Raw genomic sequence first — 13,580 nt, forward strand, 5'->3', positions numbered from 1 at the left:
TCAAAGGGGCGGGGTCCGAGGAGAGGTCACAGAGCAGGGCTTGGTCAGAAAAGTCTAGGGGTGGAGGAGGGAAAGGAAGAATGATCCCCAAGACTCAAAAGGGATGACAGGAAACTATGGGGAACGGAGGTTCTCACCCGCGCCGCTCCCCGGCCTGTGAAAGCCCATGATCCGGTTGATGCGCTGTTCCGAGTTCATGAGCAGCTTTCGCCGCCGCAGCTCCGCCCGACGCTGGGAAGCCGACAGGCCTGAGGCCGCCGCCGGGGCCCCCGGCCGGTCCCCGCTGTCGGTCACCGGCTCCATCTTCCCCTCCACTGTCCAGGAGTAGTGACAATGACGTGAGCGGCAGCCGCGGCGCCCAAGACTTCAGACTGGGCCGCAGGCCGCGCGTGCCCCTACCGCTGTGGACCCGCCCCCCAGAGCGCAGGGCCGCATATGCAGCGTAAACGGGCGCGCTGCCTGTCGGGACCAAGCGCGAGATTTGCGCCGCCATCTTGAGTGAGGGCATCCTTGGCCGCTCTAATTCCTCCCACCTGGGCTGGTCCTCAATGCTCCTCCCCCGCCACCGGGCCCCGTTGCCGTTCACCCGGAGGTGAAGAAACCCGGCATCCAGTCTGACCCACTGGAAACGTGTGATCAAGGAATAGACTCCTCCTACATGATGCCAGGAAGCAAAATGGAGTCTGCAGTGGCAGGCACTGGTTTCCAGTGACCTTCTTCGGGCTCGCTTTGAGGCGTCGAGAATACGTAACTTCGAGAGCGACGCTTTATGCAGCTTTGTCGCTGGGATTTGTTCTTAGTGCTGATTCCTCATCTTCAGCAGTGCTTCTACCAAATGCATGCCTATTTTGATTAAGACTTTCCCAGTGAAGCCTTCTCTGTCCACTCTATGTTGTCGCCCCAACTCAACACTCTGTTCTCCTTATCTGCCCTTTGTCCTTAACAATTATAACTGACTCTCGAGCTGAATGTACTTTTATTATCTGCTTCCCACTTCGTAAAACATAAGCTCCATGAAGACAATCAATGTGTTCTTGCATAGGGCTACAGCTCTTAGAACAGTGTGGGCCCTCAACAGGAGTGCCTTATCCATTACGCCATGTTGACAGCATACAATAGGGGCCCAAGAAAATGTTTTAATTTGAATTTTTTATTGAAGCAAAGATCGTGTTAGTTTCCAGTGTACAGCAAAGTAATTGGTATATATATATATATATGAAAGTATTAGTCCTTCAGTCCTTTCCAACTCTGTGTAGCCTGCCAGGCATCTCTGTCCATGCTATTCTCCAGGCAAGAATGCTAGAGTGTGTAGCCATGTCCTTCTCCAGGGGATCCTCCCTACCCAGGGATTGAACCTGTGTCTCCCCCGTTGCAGACAGATTCGTTACCATCCGAGCCACCATATGTATGTATATATGATGGGCTTCCCAGGTGGTACGGTGGTAAAGAATCTGCATTCCAATACAGGAGACAAGTAGGTTTGCTCCCTGGGCGGGGAAGATCCTCTGGAGTAGGAAATGGCAACCCTCTCCAGTTGCCTGGAAAATTTTATGGACAGAGGAGCTTGGCAGGCTACAGTCCATGGGGTCACAGAGAGTCAGACACAACTGAAGCAACTGAGCATGGCAAGGCCAAAGGGCTCTGGCATAGCTCAAGAAAAATTTCCCCCGGTATCAGAACTTTACAAGGGCAAGTCCACCTCCATTTAAAAAATTTTTGTGTATGTTATTTTTTGCTTTTCCTTTATAAATCTTTAATTTTTCCACCATTTAAAAAAATTTGACCACTCTACCCCATGCCTAGCATTGAGAGCACTAGATTAAGTTTACCTGAATAGTTGCACAAATTTTTCTTTTAGAGGAAGTGTCAAAACTTGGCATTTTCAATGAGTTTTATAAAGATATAAAACTATTTAGGCTTCTTTGGTATGTACACACATATACATATATACTTCCCTCTATTCTTTTTAAAATTATTCTTTTCCATTATAGTTTGCTATAAGATAGCAAACGGAGAAGGCAATGGCAACTCACTCCAGTACTCTTGCCTGGAAAATCCCATGGATGGAGGAGCCTGGTAGGCTAAGAGTCGGATAGACTGAGCGACTTCACTTTCCCTTTTCACTTTCCTGCATTGGAGGAGGAAATGGCAACCCACTCCAGTGTTCTTGCCTGGGGAATCCCCGGAACGGCAGGGCCTGGTGGGCTGCTGTCTCTGGGGTCGCACAGAGTCCGACGCGACTGAAGTGACTTAGCAGTAGCAGTAGCATAAGATGCCAGATACAGTTCCCTGTGCCATACAGTAAATCTTGGCTGTTTATCAATTTTATATATGAAAGTGTGCATCTGTTAACTCCATTACTTTCAATTTATTCCTCCCCTGCCTTTTCCTCTTTGGTAACCATAAGTTTATTTTCTTTGTTTCTAAATAAATTCGTTTAGTTTGAACTTGTTATAAATGAGAAGGAAAATGTAGTGATAATTTATATATAATGATGAATCCAGCCTGGATGGTAGGCATTATCATACTGACACAGTCATTAAGTATAATTTTAAGTGTGCTTTTATAGAGGAAGGAGCCCACAAAAGCAAAGTACCTACAGCCCACAAAAGTCGTAGTGCAGCCCTGGTGTGCAGTAACGACTAAGTGAATGAGTAAATGAGTGAACTGAATCCCTCTTGAGAGGATGCCATGGTCAGATCCCATCTGAGGCTGCAGAGGGTGAAGCAGCCCAGTGTGTCCCCTGCAGTGTCCCCTGCAAGGAAGCCTGCTACCTGAGCTTGCTCCAAGTCAGGAAGCCCGTGAAACCCTGACTAGATAGGTAATAAAATACTGTTTTAAACTGTTCAGTCACTTGACCCTGTCCCAGACAGAGAAGGATTTTGAAAAAAAGTGTAAAAACAAACGGCAATGTTTTTTTGGATTCAACAAAAAAGGAGCTCAAGTATAAATATTGAAATTGAACATTTCCTCTTTGGATGATAGCTGAATCTCCAGGGACATGCCCTAGTTAGTAATTTTAAAGCGTTAGAAAAGGTTTCCTTGCATATCTGTTCAGATCTACATCTCTGAGGCCCAGACTGTGCTTTTAAAAATTCTACAATTGAAATAATTAATTCCTAGTAATAAATGTGCAGAAGATAGAGTCCTGATGAGTCAGGATCAATTACAATTTGGGGACTTCCCTGGCAGTCTAGTGGTTAACACTCCACTTCCACTTCAGGGGGTGTGGGTTCAATTGCTAGTTGGGGAACTAAGGTCTCATGGCAAAATAAACAAATACAATTCCAGGGTAAACGGGTTTTTTTTTTCATTTGTGATAGCATATAGACACCAAGTTAATATTTTGATTTAGATAGATGTGTTGATGTATGATGCTGATGAAGTCAGCTAAGAATTTAAAGGGTCAAGATTTCATATTACATGCTTATTTCTGGGAAACTATTTCTCTATGAGGTTTCCATAGTTACTAAGTTTCCTAGTGCTTCTCAGTGGTATGATTCCTTGCTAAATGATGTACATACTTAATTCTTGTCTCCCTTACTTTACAAGGGCAAGTCCACATCCATCTTTAATTTTTATATGTGTTATATCTTGATTTCTTTTCCTTTAAAAATATTTAAAATCTATGTTTTTTCCCCATTAAAAAAAAATTGACCAATTTTACCCCATGCCTAGCACTGACAGCACTAAATTTACCTGCATAGGTGCACAAATGTTTCTTTTAGAGAAAGTGTCAAAACTTGGCATTTCAATGAGTTTTATGTAATTTTTATTTGACCCTAGCATTGTTAAGGTAGGTAATATTAATACTTTATTGACTAACTGTAGCTACAAAGCTGAACAGATTGAGTCATAAGTAATAAAATAATTCAGATTCTGGGGTTAAAAGTTGGCAGTAAGTTCATGCTTGGACACCTCTCTACTACACACAGCAATCAGTAACATTTAAAAACATAAAGGGAAAAAAATAGGACCTCAAAAACAAGAGAAACATCTCAGCAGATCTGAGTATGTGAAACATAGCACAGTGTAGCTAGACAGGTGCCTGTTGGGCTACAGATCCAGAAACAGGCAGTGATGGCACAATCTATGTGTAAGAGGAACTCAAAGTGTTCCACATGAGACATTGGGATGGACAGGACAAACTCACTGCTTGAGGTCTGTCTGTGCCTGCTAAGTCGTGTCAGTCGTGTCCCACTCTTTGCAACCCTATGAACTGTATAGGCTATACCTGCAAGGCTCCTCTGTCCATGGGATTCTCCAGGCAAGATATGAGGTCTGCCCTCCCTGAAGAATATTCAAAATATCATTTTCTATTGGATTTCAGCTTAATAAATAGAAAAGCAGAAGACAGGGCTGTTGATTTCCCACTGTTGGTGACTAGAGTGGTGATATCCTCAAATCACTGCATAACAGGAGCCCTGAAACATCACCAATAGCCCTGGTTTTTGGAAAATGCAACTAGAAAACCCACAGACAGGGAGACAGAAAGCTTGGACAGAGAGAGATGTGCTAAACTGAAAAGAATAACCCTCTCAATCAAATGAGCCTGCTGATACTGCTACTGCTAAGTCACTTCAGTCGTGTCCGACTCTGTGCGACCCCATAGACGGCAGCCCACCAGGCTCCCCCGTCCCTGGGATTCTCCAGGCAAGAACACTGGAGTGGGTTGCCATTTCCTTCTCCAATGCATGAAAGTGAAAAGTGAAAGTGAAGTCGCTCAGTTGTGTCCGACCCTCAGCAACCCCATGGACTGAAGCCTTCCAGGCTCCTCCATCCATGGGATTTTCCAGGCAGGAGTACTGGAGTGGGTTGCCATTGCCTTCTCTGCAAATGAGCCTAGAAATCCAAATTCTAAGAAACATGAAAAACAAACATTCTAACAAACATTTAAATTCTGCCACCCAAATTAAAAATCAGAATTGGAATTCACTCCAGAATTTTATGTGTGTTAGTTGCTCAGTCGTGTCTGACTCTTTGTGACCCCATGGACTGTAGCCTGCCAGGATCCTCTGTCCATGGGATTCTCCAGGCAAGAATACTGGAGTGGGGCCATTTCCTTCTCCAGGGGATCTTCCCAACCCAGGGATTGAAGCCAGATCTCCTGTATCACAAGCGGATTCTTTACCGTCTGAGTCACTAGGAAAGCCATCCCCAGAATTTTATAGAACAGTTTTAATACATTACTGAACAAAATAGGCAGAAATTAATCAAAAATGTTACACAAATATAAAATTCAATAGATGAGATTAAGCTTCAAATGGACATAGTCACAAGCAGAATTAGTAAAAACATACATCATGAAGGAATTCTGAAGGTAAAGAATAGAGGGAATAACCGAAGCAAAAACTGAAAATAACTTTATATGTCAATTATACCTAGTTTTTAAAAATAAAATTTTAAAAAGCCAGAATTTTGTAGAATTGAAAGTAGACAAGGATCTCCAGATTAAAGTGTGCACTGAAAAACAAGCAGGATAAACAATAAACTCAGAGTAGTGAAACTACTGGGCTTTCCAGGCAAGTCAATGGTAAAGAATCCTCCTGCCACGCAGGAGACACAGGTTTGACTCCTGGGTCGAAAAAATCCTGTGGAGCAGGAAATGGCAACCCACTCTAGTACTCTTGCCTGGGAAATCGCATGGACAGACGGCTACAGTCCATGGGATCAAAAAGAGCCAGACACTAGTTACTTAGCAACTAAACACAACAACAAGTAAAACTATTACAACTATAGCATATTAAGGATAAAAGAAAAATCGTAAGAGCTAACATTATCTTTCAAATAAAAATTAGACTTACAGTAGGCATCATATCAGTAACAAAAGGGACACAAATAGAGTAGTACCTTAAACATACTGAGAATTAAAAAATAAACCATTTAAAACCCTTTCAATCTAGAATTTTAAACTTAGCTGTTCTTGAAGAGTGAGCATCTAGAATTAGGATTATGAAATCCCAGATTCTGACATAGGTTTAAAGCCTCTTCAACAGTATTTTTCCATTGACTTAATTTGGATGTACAACATAGAACTACTCAGTGACTGTCAAGTTATTCATGTCAATTTAAATACATAACCACAGTATGAAGCTCTTTCAATTAACTTTATTGAATAGCCAAATCGATAAGTTAGCACAATTCAAACGATTATTTGCATGGGTTACAAATGACTTTTTCTTTTACAGGAAAAAAACAGTGAGAATTACAAACTGTAAAAAGGAAGACATCTTGTCTCTAACATTTCAGAGAAGCAAGATTTAACACAGCACATTGAAGACCAATACAGATTTGAATTTGAAAACAAGAGTTTAATGTTACAATATTATACACTACTTTACAAAATTAAAATTTCTACATAAGGATTATACTTGTAATAGTTAACAAAATCCTGAAATCACATTTGGTGGTCCCCTAGATAACAGCTGTTATGCATCTTTGATTAGAAGAAAAATCTTTTATTCTAATTATTGTAAAACAGTCTATTAGACTCAATACATTACATTAAATTAAAACAATGAAATATAGGCAAACTAAATAAATGGTACAGCTTGAGTGAAGTATTAATGTGCCAGACTTACAGAAATGTTATTTTAAAAATCCTAGAAATTAGAAAAATAGAGTACTTTTTATGGTAGAACTGCCACTCAGATTTAAATACCAAGATTGCCCTTGTCAATTACTTTAGTAGTTGTAGATCTGTAGAAAATTCAAGGATCTTTCATAATTTACAACTACAATAAAAAAAATATGGCATAGTGTAAATATTAGTTGCTTTACATCAAAAAGTAATACAAGATGAGATAGCAGGTAGTGCCCTACTTAAAAAAAAAAACTAAAGTAACACATTCAATATTGCAAAAAATAATTGCTTAATATCAATATCTCCAAAAGATTCATTCATTCCCTCATTACTGGGAGAACAAATATTGTGAATTCTTAATAAAGTTATGTTTTTTATGACCTGGCTATTATAAAATTATTCTGGATTGCACATGTTATGCAATATCTAAAATAATTTTTTTAAAGTAAATTTGTGAAATATACCAACAAAGCATGTGGTAATAACAAGAGTCATACCCACTTAGGGATGAAAGTGAGGCACGAGGAAGATTACTGTCCCTAGGAGCACAAACTTTCCCCTCTGGAAGATTTATTACTACTATTAAAAAAGGACCTACAATATCAACATTTAAAATTCACATTATGAACAGAATTTTAGTTATTTTAAGAAACATCAGTGCATAATAATGACTCTCAGTTTCTTTAGAGGAGGGGAAAATAGAAATGTATTCTAATTAGCTACAATTTGAAAATTGCTTCCTAATAAAGGAAGCAGCTTTCAAGAAAATTTCCAGTTCAATGTATCACTTGCAAACTGAAAATAAACCTTAACACTGCTTCAGGGAGATAATATTTTTATAGAACACAATTATTCTGATCTGGCTGGCAAGCAGTAGTATATACTCTAGTGGGACCTATTTCTTCCCTAACCCAAAACGATTCAGTTAAAGTCAGCTCATATTGATGTAAACCTGAAAGTTACTATTTCACTGGTGATCATGTAAGATCAAGATTGTAAACACATTTTTCTAATCCATTAAAACAAAGAAACAAAAATCTTTTCATCAAGTACTACTCATGAACAACTTTTACTTCAAAATGTTCATACAAGACAAAATGAATCTGTGAAAACTGGACCAAACTCTTTTTAAAGATATTCTATCACACCACCTTAAATATACAGATGTATAATTTCCCTATTTGTAAACAAAATTCACTTAATAGTTTTTACTATAATATTTCTCTGGCCAAATCAAAAAGCAGTATCTTGAGCATGTTCAGAAATCAAGTTTCTTTTATCATCTCCATATATCGGATTTGTGTGATCTTAATATTCACTAAACCAAACAGTGGCATTCGTGCTTTATTAAGTTTTAATGTTAAGAATAAATCTTATGAGCAACTTCCAATTCAATTATAAAACTCCTTAGAAAATGTTACTGATGAATTTGAGACAGCATTTAAGAAATCTTTAATTTCTTTCATTCATACTCATTTCACCAATATAATGCTTTTATATTATACATCACAGAGCAGAAATGTACCAAATAAAACCCACTTAAAGGATCAAGATAACTAAGTTTCTCATCTCCCTACTATTGCCAGTCCCAGCGTATTTATGAAGACAGCTCAGATTTTTTTCACTGCAGAATAAGACAGTGTCCAACCAAGTCTTCTGCAGTCAAATCAGAAAACCTCTTAAGAGTTTTCACTCCAGATCAGTGACTTTGTTCTTCAAGTATACAGAATACTGACAAAGCTTGACTGTATCACTTCATATTCTTCTCAAGCTAGACTAGAGTTGATTTACTCTAGTTTTAGTTAACATGATGATCCTTTTTCTTCCTTTAAAAAAAAAAAGCAAAACTCTGGGGGATGGATAGTAGTTTTCCAACATATGATTTACTTCAAAAATCTTTTTATTTTAAAAAGATCATTATCAATGGATTTGTAACTTCCCCGCAACATTTAATCTTGTGAGGTTTTAAATGTAGCAGCCAAAAATTCAGAAAAAAAATGAGAAATATACATTTGGAACACAGAAGTCTTTATTTTACAAAATGCACTTTGCCTCTGCGATACTGTCTTACTTCAATCCATAACAACTCAAACATAATTGGCAGCAAAGAATAAAGGTCATTTGTGTGATCAATCATATGCAGATATATTTTGATTTGAAAAATACAGTATTTCAGAGTTGCATGTTTGATTCTCCGCTGTGTTCATTTGCTACAGTTTGTTGAAATCACAGTGAGAACATATAATCATCACATTAGTCCACAAACCTAACAGGAAAGGAAGGTATTACACACTTTCAGGTGTTCTGTGTTATTGTGACTTTCCTTTGAAATTATTAAGTCGAGTATCTTCATTTGTTCATTTATTCACTTGCTGTTGTATATGCAAGAGGAATTCATAATATGATAATGCAGATTCTGTTCTGTCTTCTACCATGTTTTGAAGGAAGTTTGCTTTCATCGGACTCTCATCCCTTAGGAATAAAAGACAAATATTTATAATATTAGACAAAATGTAATAGTAAAATAAACAGTGGATTTGTCACAAAGCTTTGACATCTATTTTGCTAATAAATGGATATAAAGCATAACTTAATACTACTAACTTGTACTATTTATTGAAAATACAATTTTTTTTCTATATCCTTCTAAAGAGTTTGCAATAGGTTACACATACCTATGATTCAACTCAAAGGTTTCCTTGCAAAGCCAAGCAAACTGCTTTAGTATTGACAAATGACAAATTCAACTTACCTTATTACATAAAGTATTGGGTAAAATGGTCTCTGCTCTCTAAGCCAAGAGATGAAAGCTATTGTTCTGGCAGATTCTGGTGTATCAAGTTCTGGAAGGTCTGTCTATTAAACAAAAACCAGCAATATACAACTTATTCTAAATTATCATCTATAATACTTTTCAAACTTTATCTTGTATATGAATCACCTGAGGATCTTACTGAACTGCAATTGATATAGGAGGTCTAGGGAGGAGCCTAAGATTCTACATACAACAATTTTCTCCCTACCCCTAAAGGGTAGGCAGACTTTTTAAAGGAACAGATAATAAATATTTCAGGCTTGCAGGTCATTTGCTCTGTTGTAACTTCTCAACTCTGGCACTGTTCCACTGAAGCAGCCACAGACTATATACTGTAAGTAAATGGACATGGCTATGCTCCACTGATAGCAACCCACTCCAGTACTCTTGCCTGGAAAATCCCATGGACAGAGGAGCCTGGTAGGCTGCAGTCCAAGGGGTCGCGAACAGTCGGACACAACTGAGCGACTTCACTTTCACTTTTCACTTTCATGCACTGGAGAAGGAAATGGCAACCCACTCCAGTGTTCTTGCCTGGAGAATCCCAGGGACGGGGGAGCCTCGTGGGCTGCCGGCTATGGCGTCTCACAGAGTCGAACACGACTGAAGCGACTTAGCAGCAGCAGCAGCAGCATGCTCCACTGAAACTTTATTCACACACAGGTGGCAGGCCTCCTTAGGCCTAGTTTGTCAGACACTGATCTAGAAGAATATGCTACCTCTTATCTTCTGTTTATTATGACATCTAGAATTAACTGATCCATTCGGACAGTTATTACAAATATAACAATTTCTTATCTCATTACCTACAGTGCCTAGTCACCCAGATCAGCCATTAAGCTAATGCTTATCCTAGATAGAACCCTTTGTCTTTTAAATACATAAATCTCCTAATGAGTTCTATAAATGAAGTTAAGCCCATAAATATGACCAAGATGTGGACATAAAATATATTCCAAAGTTGGTGACAAACTAGTTGAAACCCAAAAGTATGACATGAAATAAGACCATGTTATAATTAATTCTAACTTTAAAATTCACAATTATCCAAATGTTACATAGATTTAACATGTGCTTTCTCATGTGTTGTTTCAAGTATTCCTCCATAGGGAACAGCGCTCTTATTTTTACAAATGAGGCTTTTAATGACTTATTCAAGGTTACAGAGTGGGTGACAGAGTCCAGTATTACATTCTCCAATAATCAATATAAATCCAACTGATATTGGTCACAAGTCGTTGGCTTGTGTGGCAGTTAGCTTAGTTCTTATTCTAAAGCAGCAGTTAAAGGGACTCTGCCAAAGAACAATGAAATCACTTGCAAAAAACACAAAACAGAGAAACAGAAGAGCCCTAACACTAATGCCAACTGCTGCCAACAGCAGCAAACTTTTTTTGGCCATTAACTACGTTCATTACTTTCTCACTAAAATAGTATACACGTATAAGAGCAAGCAAGTCAAAAATGCAAAATAACCTAAAGAATGCCTCTAAAATACAGTTATGATTTCAAAATAGGATGTTCATGTTTTTGCCATCATTTGAAACGCCTTTTAAGCATACCACAATCACTATAATTACACAATCTTACCATGGTCTGTGGAATTAATGCATAGTTTTCAACTCCTAGAACTTGGCTGAGAAAATTCTGTCCACAATTTCTTCCAACCCAAAGCATTAGTACCTGGAGAGAGGAAGAAAATTATTTTGAGATACAGCTTAACAGTGAGATGTTGACTTAACCTTTAACCACTGACTGTGTTTTAAAAGATCAAAAAGGGAAGTTAGTTTACTGAGACTGTATAGGCTCCAACTAAAGTAATGATAACTCCTATTTACCATGACAGGACATTATATGCTCCGCATGCAAGGAGACTATGGAGGAGAAGGCGGCAAATACAAAACTATATAGATTAAATAATACATAATCCGTTAAGAGAGAAACTAAGAGGAATGAGGGTAGTAGTGTACAGAGAGAAGTCAAGACTACTCACAGAACCTGCATCCATGAGAAAGGCCCCATCCCTGCTCAGCTTCTCCACTGAAAGCTGAAGAATAGGCGGCTGAGGTATAGTGCGATCATTGATGCTGATTGCTCCCTTAAAAATTTAGCAAAAGATTAAAGCCTTTTAGATATAACTATTAGGGAGCCACAATTAAATAATAAAAAGAAATTTAATGAGTGTTACCTTTGAGACCTTGGAATTTATTTAGGTAAATCACAATTATTCATATTTAAACATAAAGACGAGGAGGAAATATGTATCGTTTATCTAAACAAAGCCATCGTGATCCCAGTCAAGCCAAATTACTCTCTGATCTTAATTTATTATTTTAAAAATGAACACAATAAATGTAATTAGTACTCATGTATCCGGATTAGATAAATTACATTAGTGACATCCAAATAAAGTCCGGAATTTAGTTAATGATAACAGATGATTGTGTGGTTTAGATCATATATACATTCTGATGTAAATCTAATGCAAATGAATTTTCTAGTTCTCTTCAATTTAACATTTATTTAATAAGTCCAGAAATGGAAGTTTCTCAGTTATCACTGACTATGATACTGCTATCTTAAAATATACACCTTTAATTATTCGTAACTATACATTTTTGACCAAAATTTGATTTAAATACTAAAACTTGGTATTTAATGAATCTTATCTAAGGGAGAAAGTAAATAAAATACTGACCTATCAAGAGGTACTACCTTCAGAAGGCTTTAGCTCTACTAGGACCTATTAATCACAGCACCTTAAGACCTCTGGCCTTAGGGCATGTGGGGAACAAGAGAGCCTACAGCCCAAATACAGCCAATCAGAAATTAATGTGAACTAAGAAAAGAAAGCCTTGTCCTTCTCTGGTAGTAAAGATGGGAAGCTATCAGTGGCTCTGTTTTCTAGTCTTATACAAAAGGCTGGTCTGAAAGAATGAAGCAATACAGAATCGATGAATTTGAGTTAGGCCTGAGTTAAGTTAGACCCTAGCCTTTCCTGTGGTTTGTGTTTGAGTGCCACATCAGTCGGTCCCTTCTTTCCTAAGCTCACTTGCAAAAGAAGAGTCCTGATAAATATACCACTGAAAATCTTAATAGTGCTTGTCTCTGAATGTATGTACTATGAGTGATTTATTTTTCTCCTAATGGTCTCCATATTATAGACATCTAACATACTGCATTTGTATTTTTATGTTAATTTGCCACTTTTCAATTTGAGAAAAATACAGGTCCAGTTAGTTGAACTTGTCAAACACAGAAGTAATCTTAAGTCATTATTTTTGTAATACAAATTAATAATGTCATCAACAATTTTCATTTGCTAAAAAGTTATCTCCTTCATATATGCAAGGTACCTTAAAATATTTAAACTCAAACATTTCTAACCAAAGTATGACTTCTAACATATATATCCTAACTTGATTACAATGTATTATAGAAAGATTATGGTTTAACATTTTCATGGTTGCAGCTTTAACTCTAGTAAACTTCCCATCAAAGGAAAATAATGTTATAACTTGGACAAATATTTTCTTTTCAATTCAAGATTATTATTACACTAAACATTGACCTGGGCATTCAAGTGTAATTTCACACTGGATACTCCTTTCAGATCAACCTGTTTAAATAAATAAATCATAGGTTGCTCGAGTCAATTTGACAATGTCTTCATTTATTCAGATCTCTCTAAAGATTCATCTGAAACAAACAGTAAAGTTTATTACTTTAATAACTTAAATAAAAGTACTATTTTCAGGAGCTTCCCAAAGCCAAAATTTCTTTATATAAGAATAAAATGAAAAGCTTTAAGAAAGAAAACACGTTTCTTCATTTCTTCAATGGATTCAATACAATTAGCCTTATAAATGTTCAAGTAAAAGTGAATAAAAAAATGAATCAATCTTACCTCATCTGAGAGATTGTCAACTCTATACAAACTGGGATGAGTTGTGAGCATAAGGTAAACCAAGGGCTGATTTTTCACTTGACACATAGCAAAAATGCGTTCATCTAGACGTGCATTTGTCCCAGTCTGAAATGATTTCTATAACAAAAAAATATACCCATCAGAAAAAAGGTATTTAACAAATACATATAAAATTTTGCAAATATCAGCTGTTAAAAGAATAGCTTCAAACAGAATTAACAAATTTACTGTCACTTGTTCTTACAAAAATATAT

The 13,580-nt window shown here is 37.4% G+C and overlaps 2 protein-coding genes across 5 annotated transcripts in view; both read right to left on the minus strand.

Moving 5' to 3' along the window:
* Window positions 1–421, minus strand: part of CAMLG (calcium modulating ligand) — a 7,979-nt gene extending 7,558 nt beyond the window's left edge. Inside the window, exon 1 of the mRNA XM_010844499.1 lies at window positions 138–421. Within this exon, the coding sequence (XP_010842801.1) occupies window positions 138–303 (166 nt within the window). The 5' untranslated portion in view covers window positions 304–421. The remainder of the gene's footprint in view (window positions 1–137) is intronic.
* A 5,667-nt stretch (window positions 422–6,088) lies between these two features.
* SEC24A (SEC24 family member A) overlaps window positions 6,089–13,580 on the minus strand; it is an 80,455-nt gene continuing 72,963 nt past the window's right edge. For 2 of the 4 annotated variants that reach the window (XM_010844500.1, XM_010844501.1), the window contains 5 exons: window positions 13,306–13,443; window positions 11,392–11,496; window positions 10,989–11,081; window positions 9,336–9,439; window positions 6,089–9,055 (listed from right to left, as the gene is read on the minus strand). In XM_010844500.1, coding sequence (XP_010842802.1) covers window positions 8,941–9,055; window positions 9,336–9,439; window positions 10,989–11,081; window positions 11,392–11,496; window positions 13,306–13,443 — 555 coding nt within the window. In that variant the 3' untranslated portion in view covers window positions 6,089–8,940. The remainder of the gene's footprint in view (window positions 9,056–9,335; window positions 9,440–10,988; window positions 11,082–11,391; window positions 11,497–13,305; window positions 13,444–13,580) is intronic. The other 2 variants (XM_010844503.1, XM_010844502.1) reach the window with 1 other exon arrangement.

This window comes from Bison bison, unplaced genomic scaffold, assembly GCF_000754665.1.
Source record: "Bison bison bison isolate TAMUID 2011002044 unplaced genomic scaffold, Bison_UMD1.0 scf7180017864203, whole genome shotgun sequence".
NCBI lineage: Eukaryota > Metazoa > Chordata > Mammalia > Artiodactyla > Bovidae > Bison > Bison bison.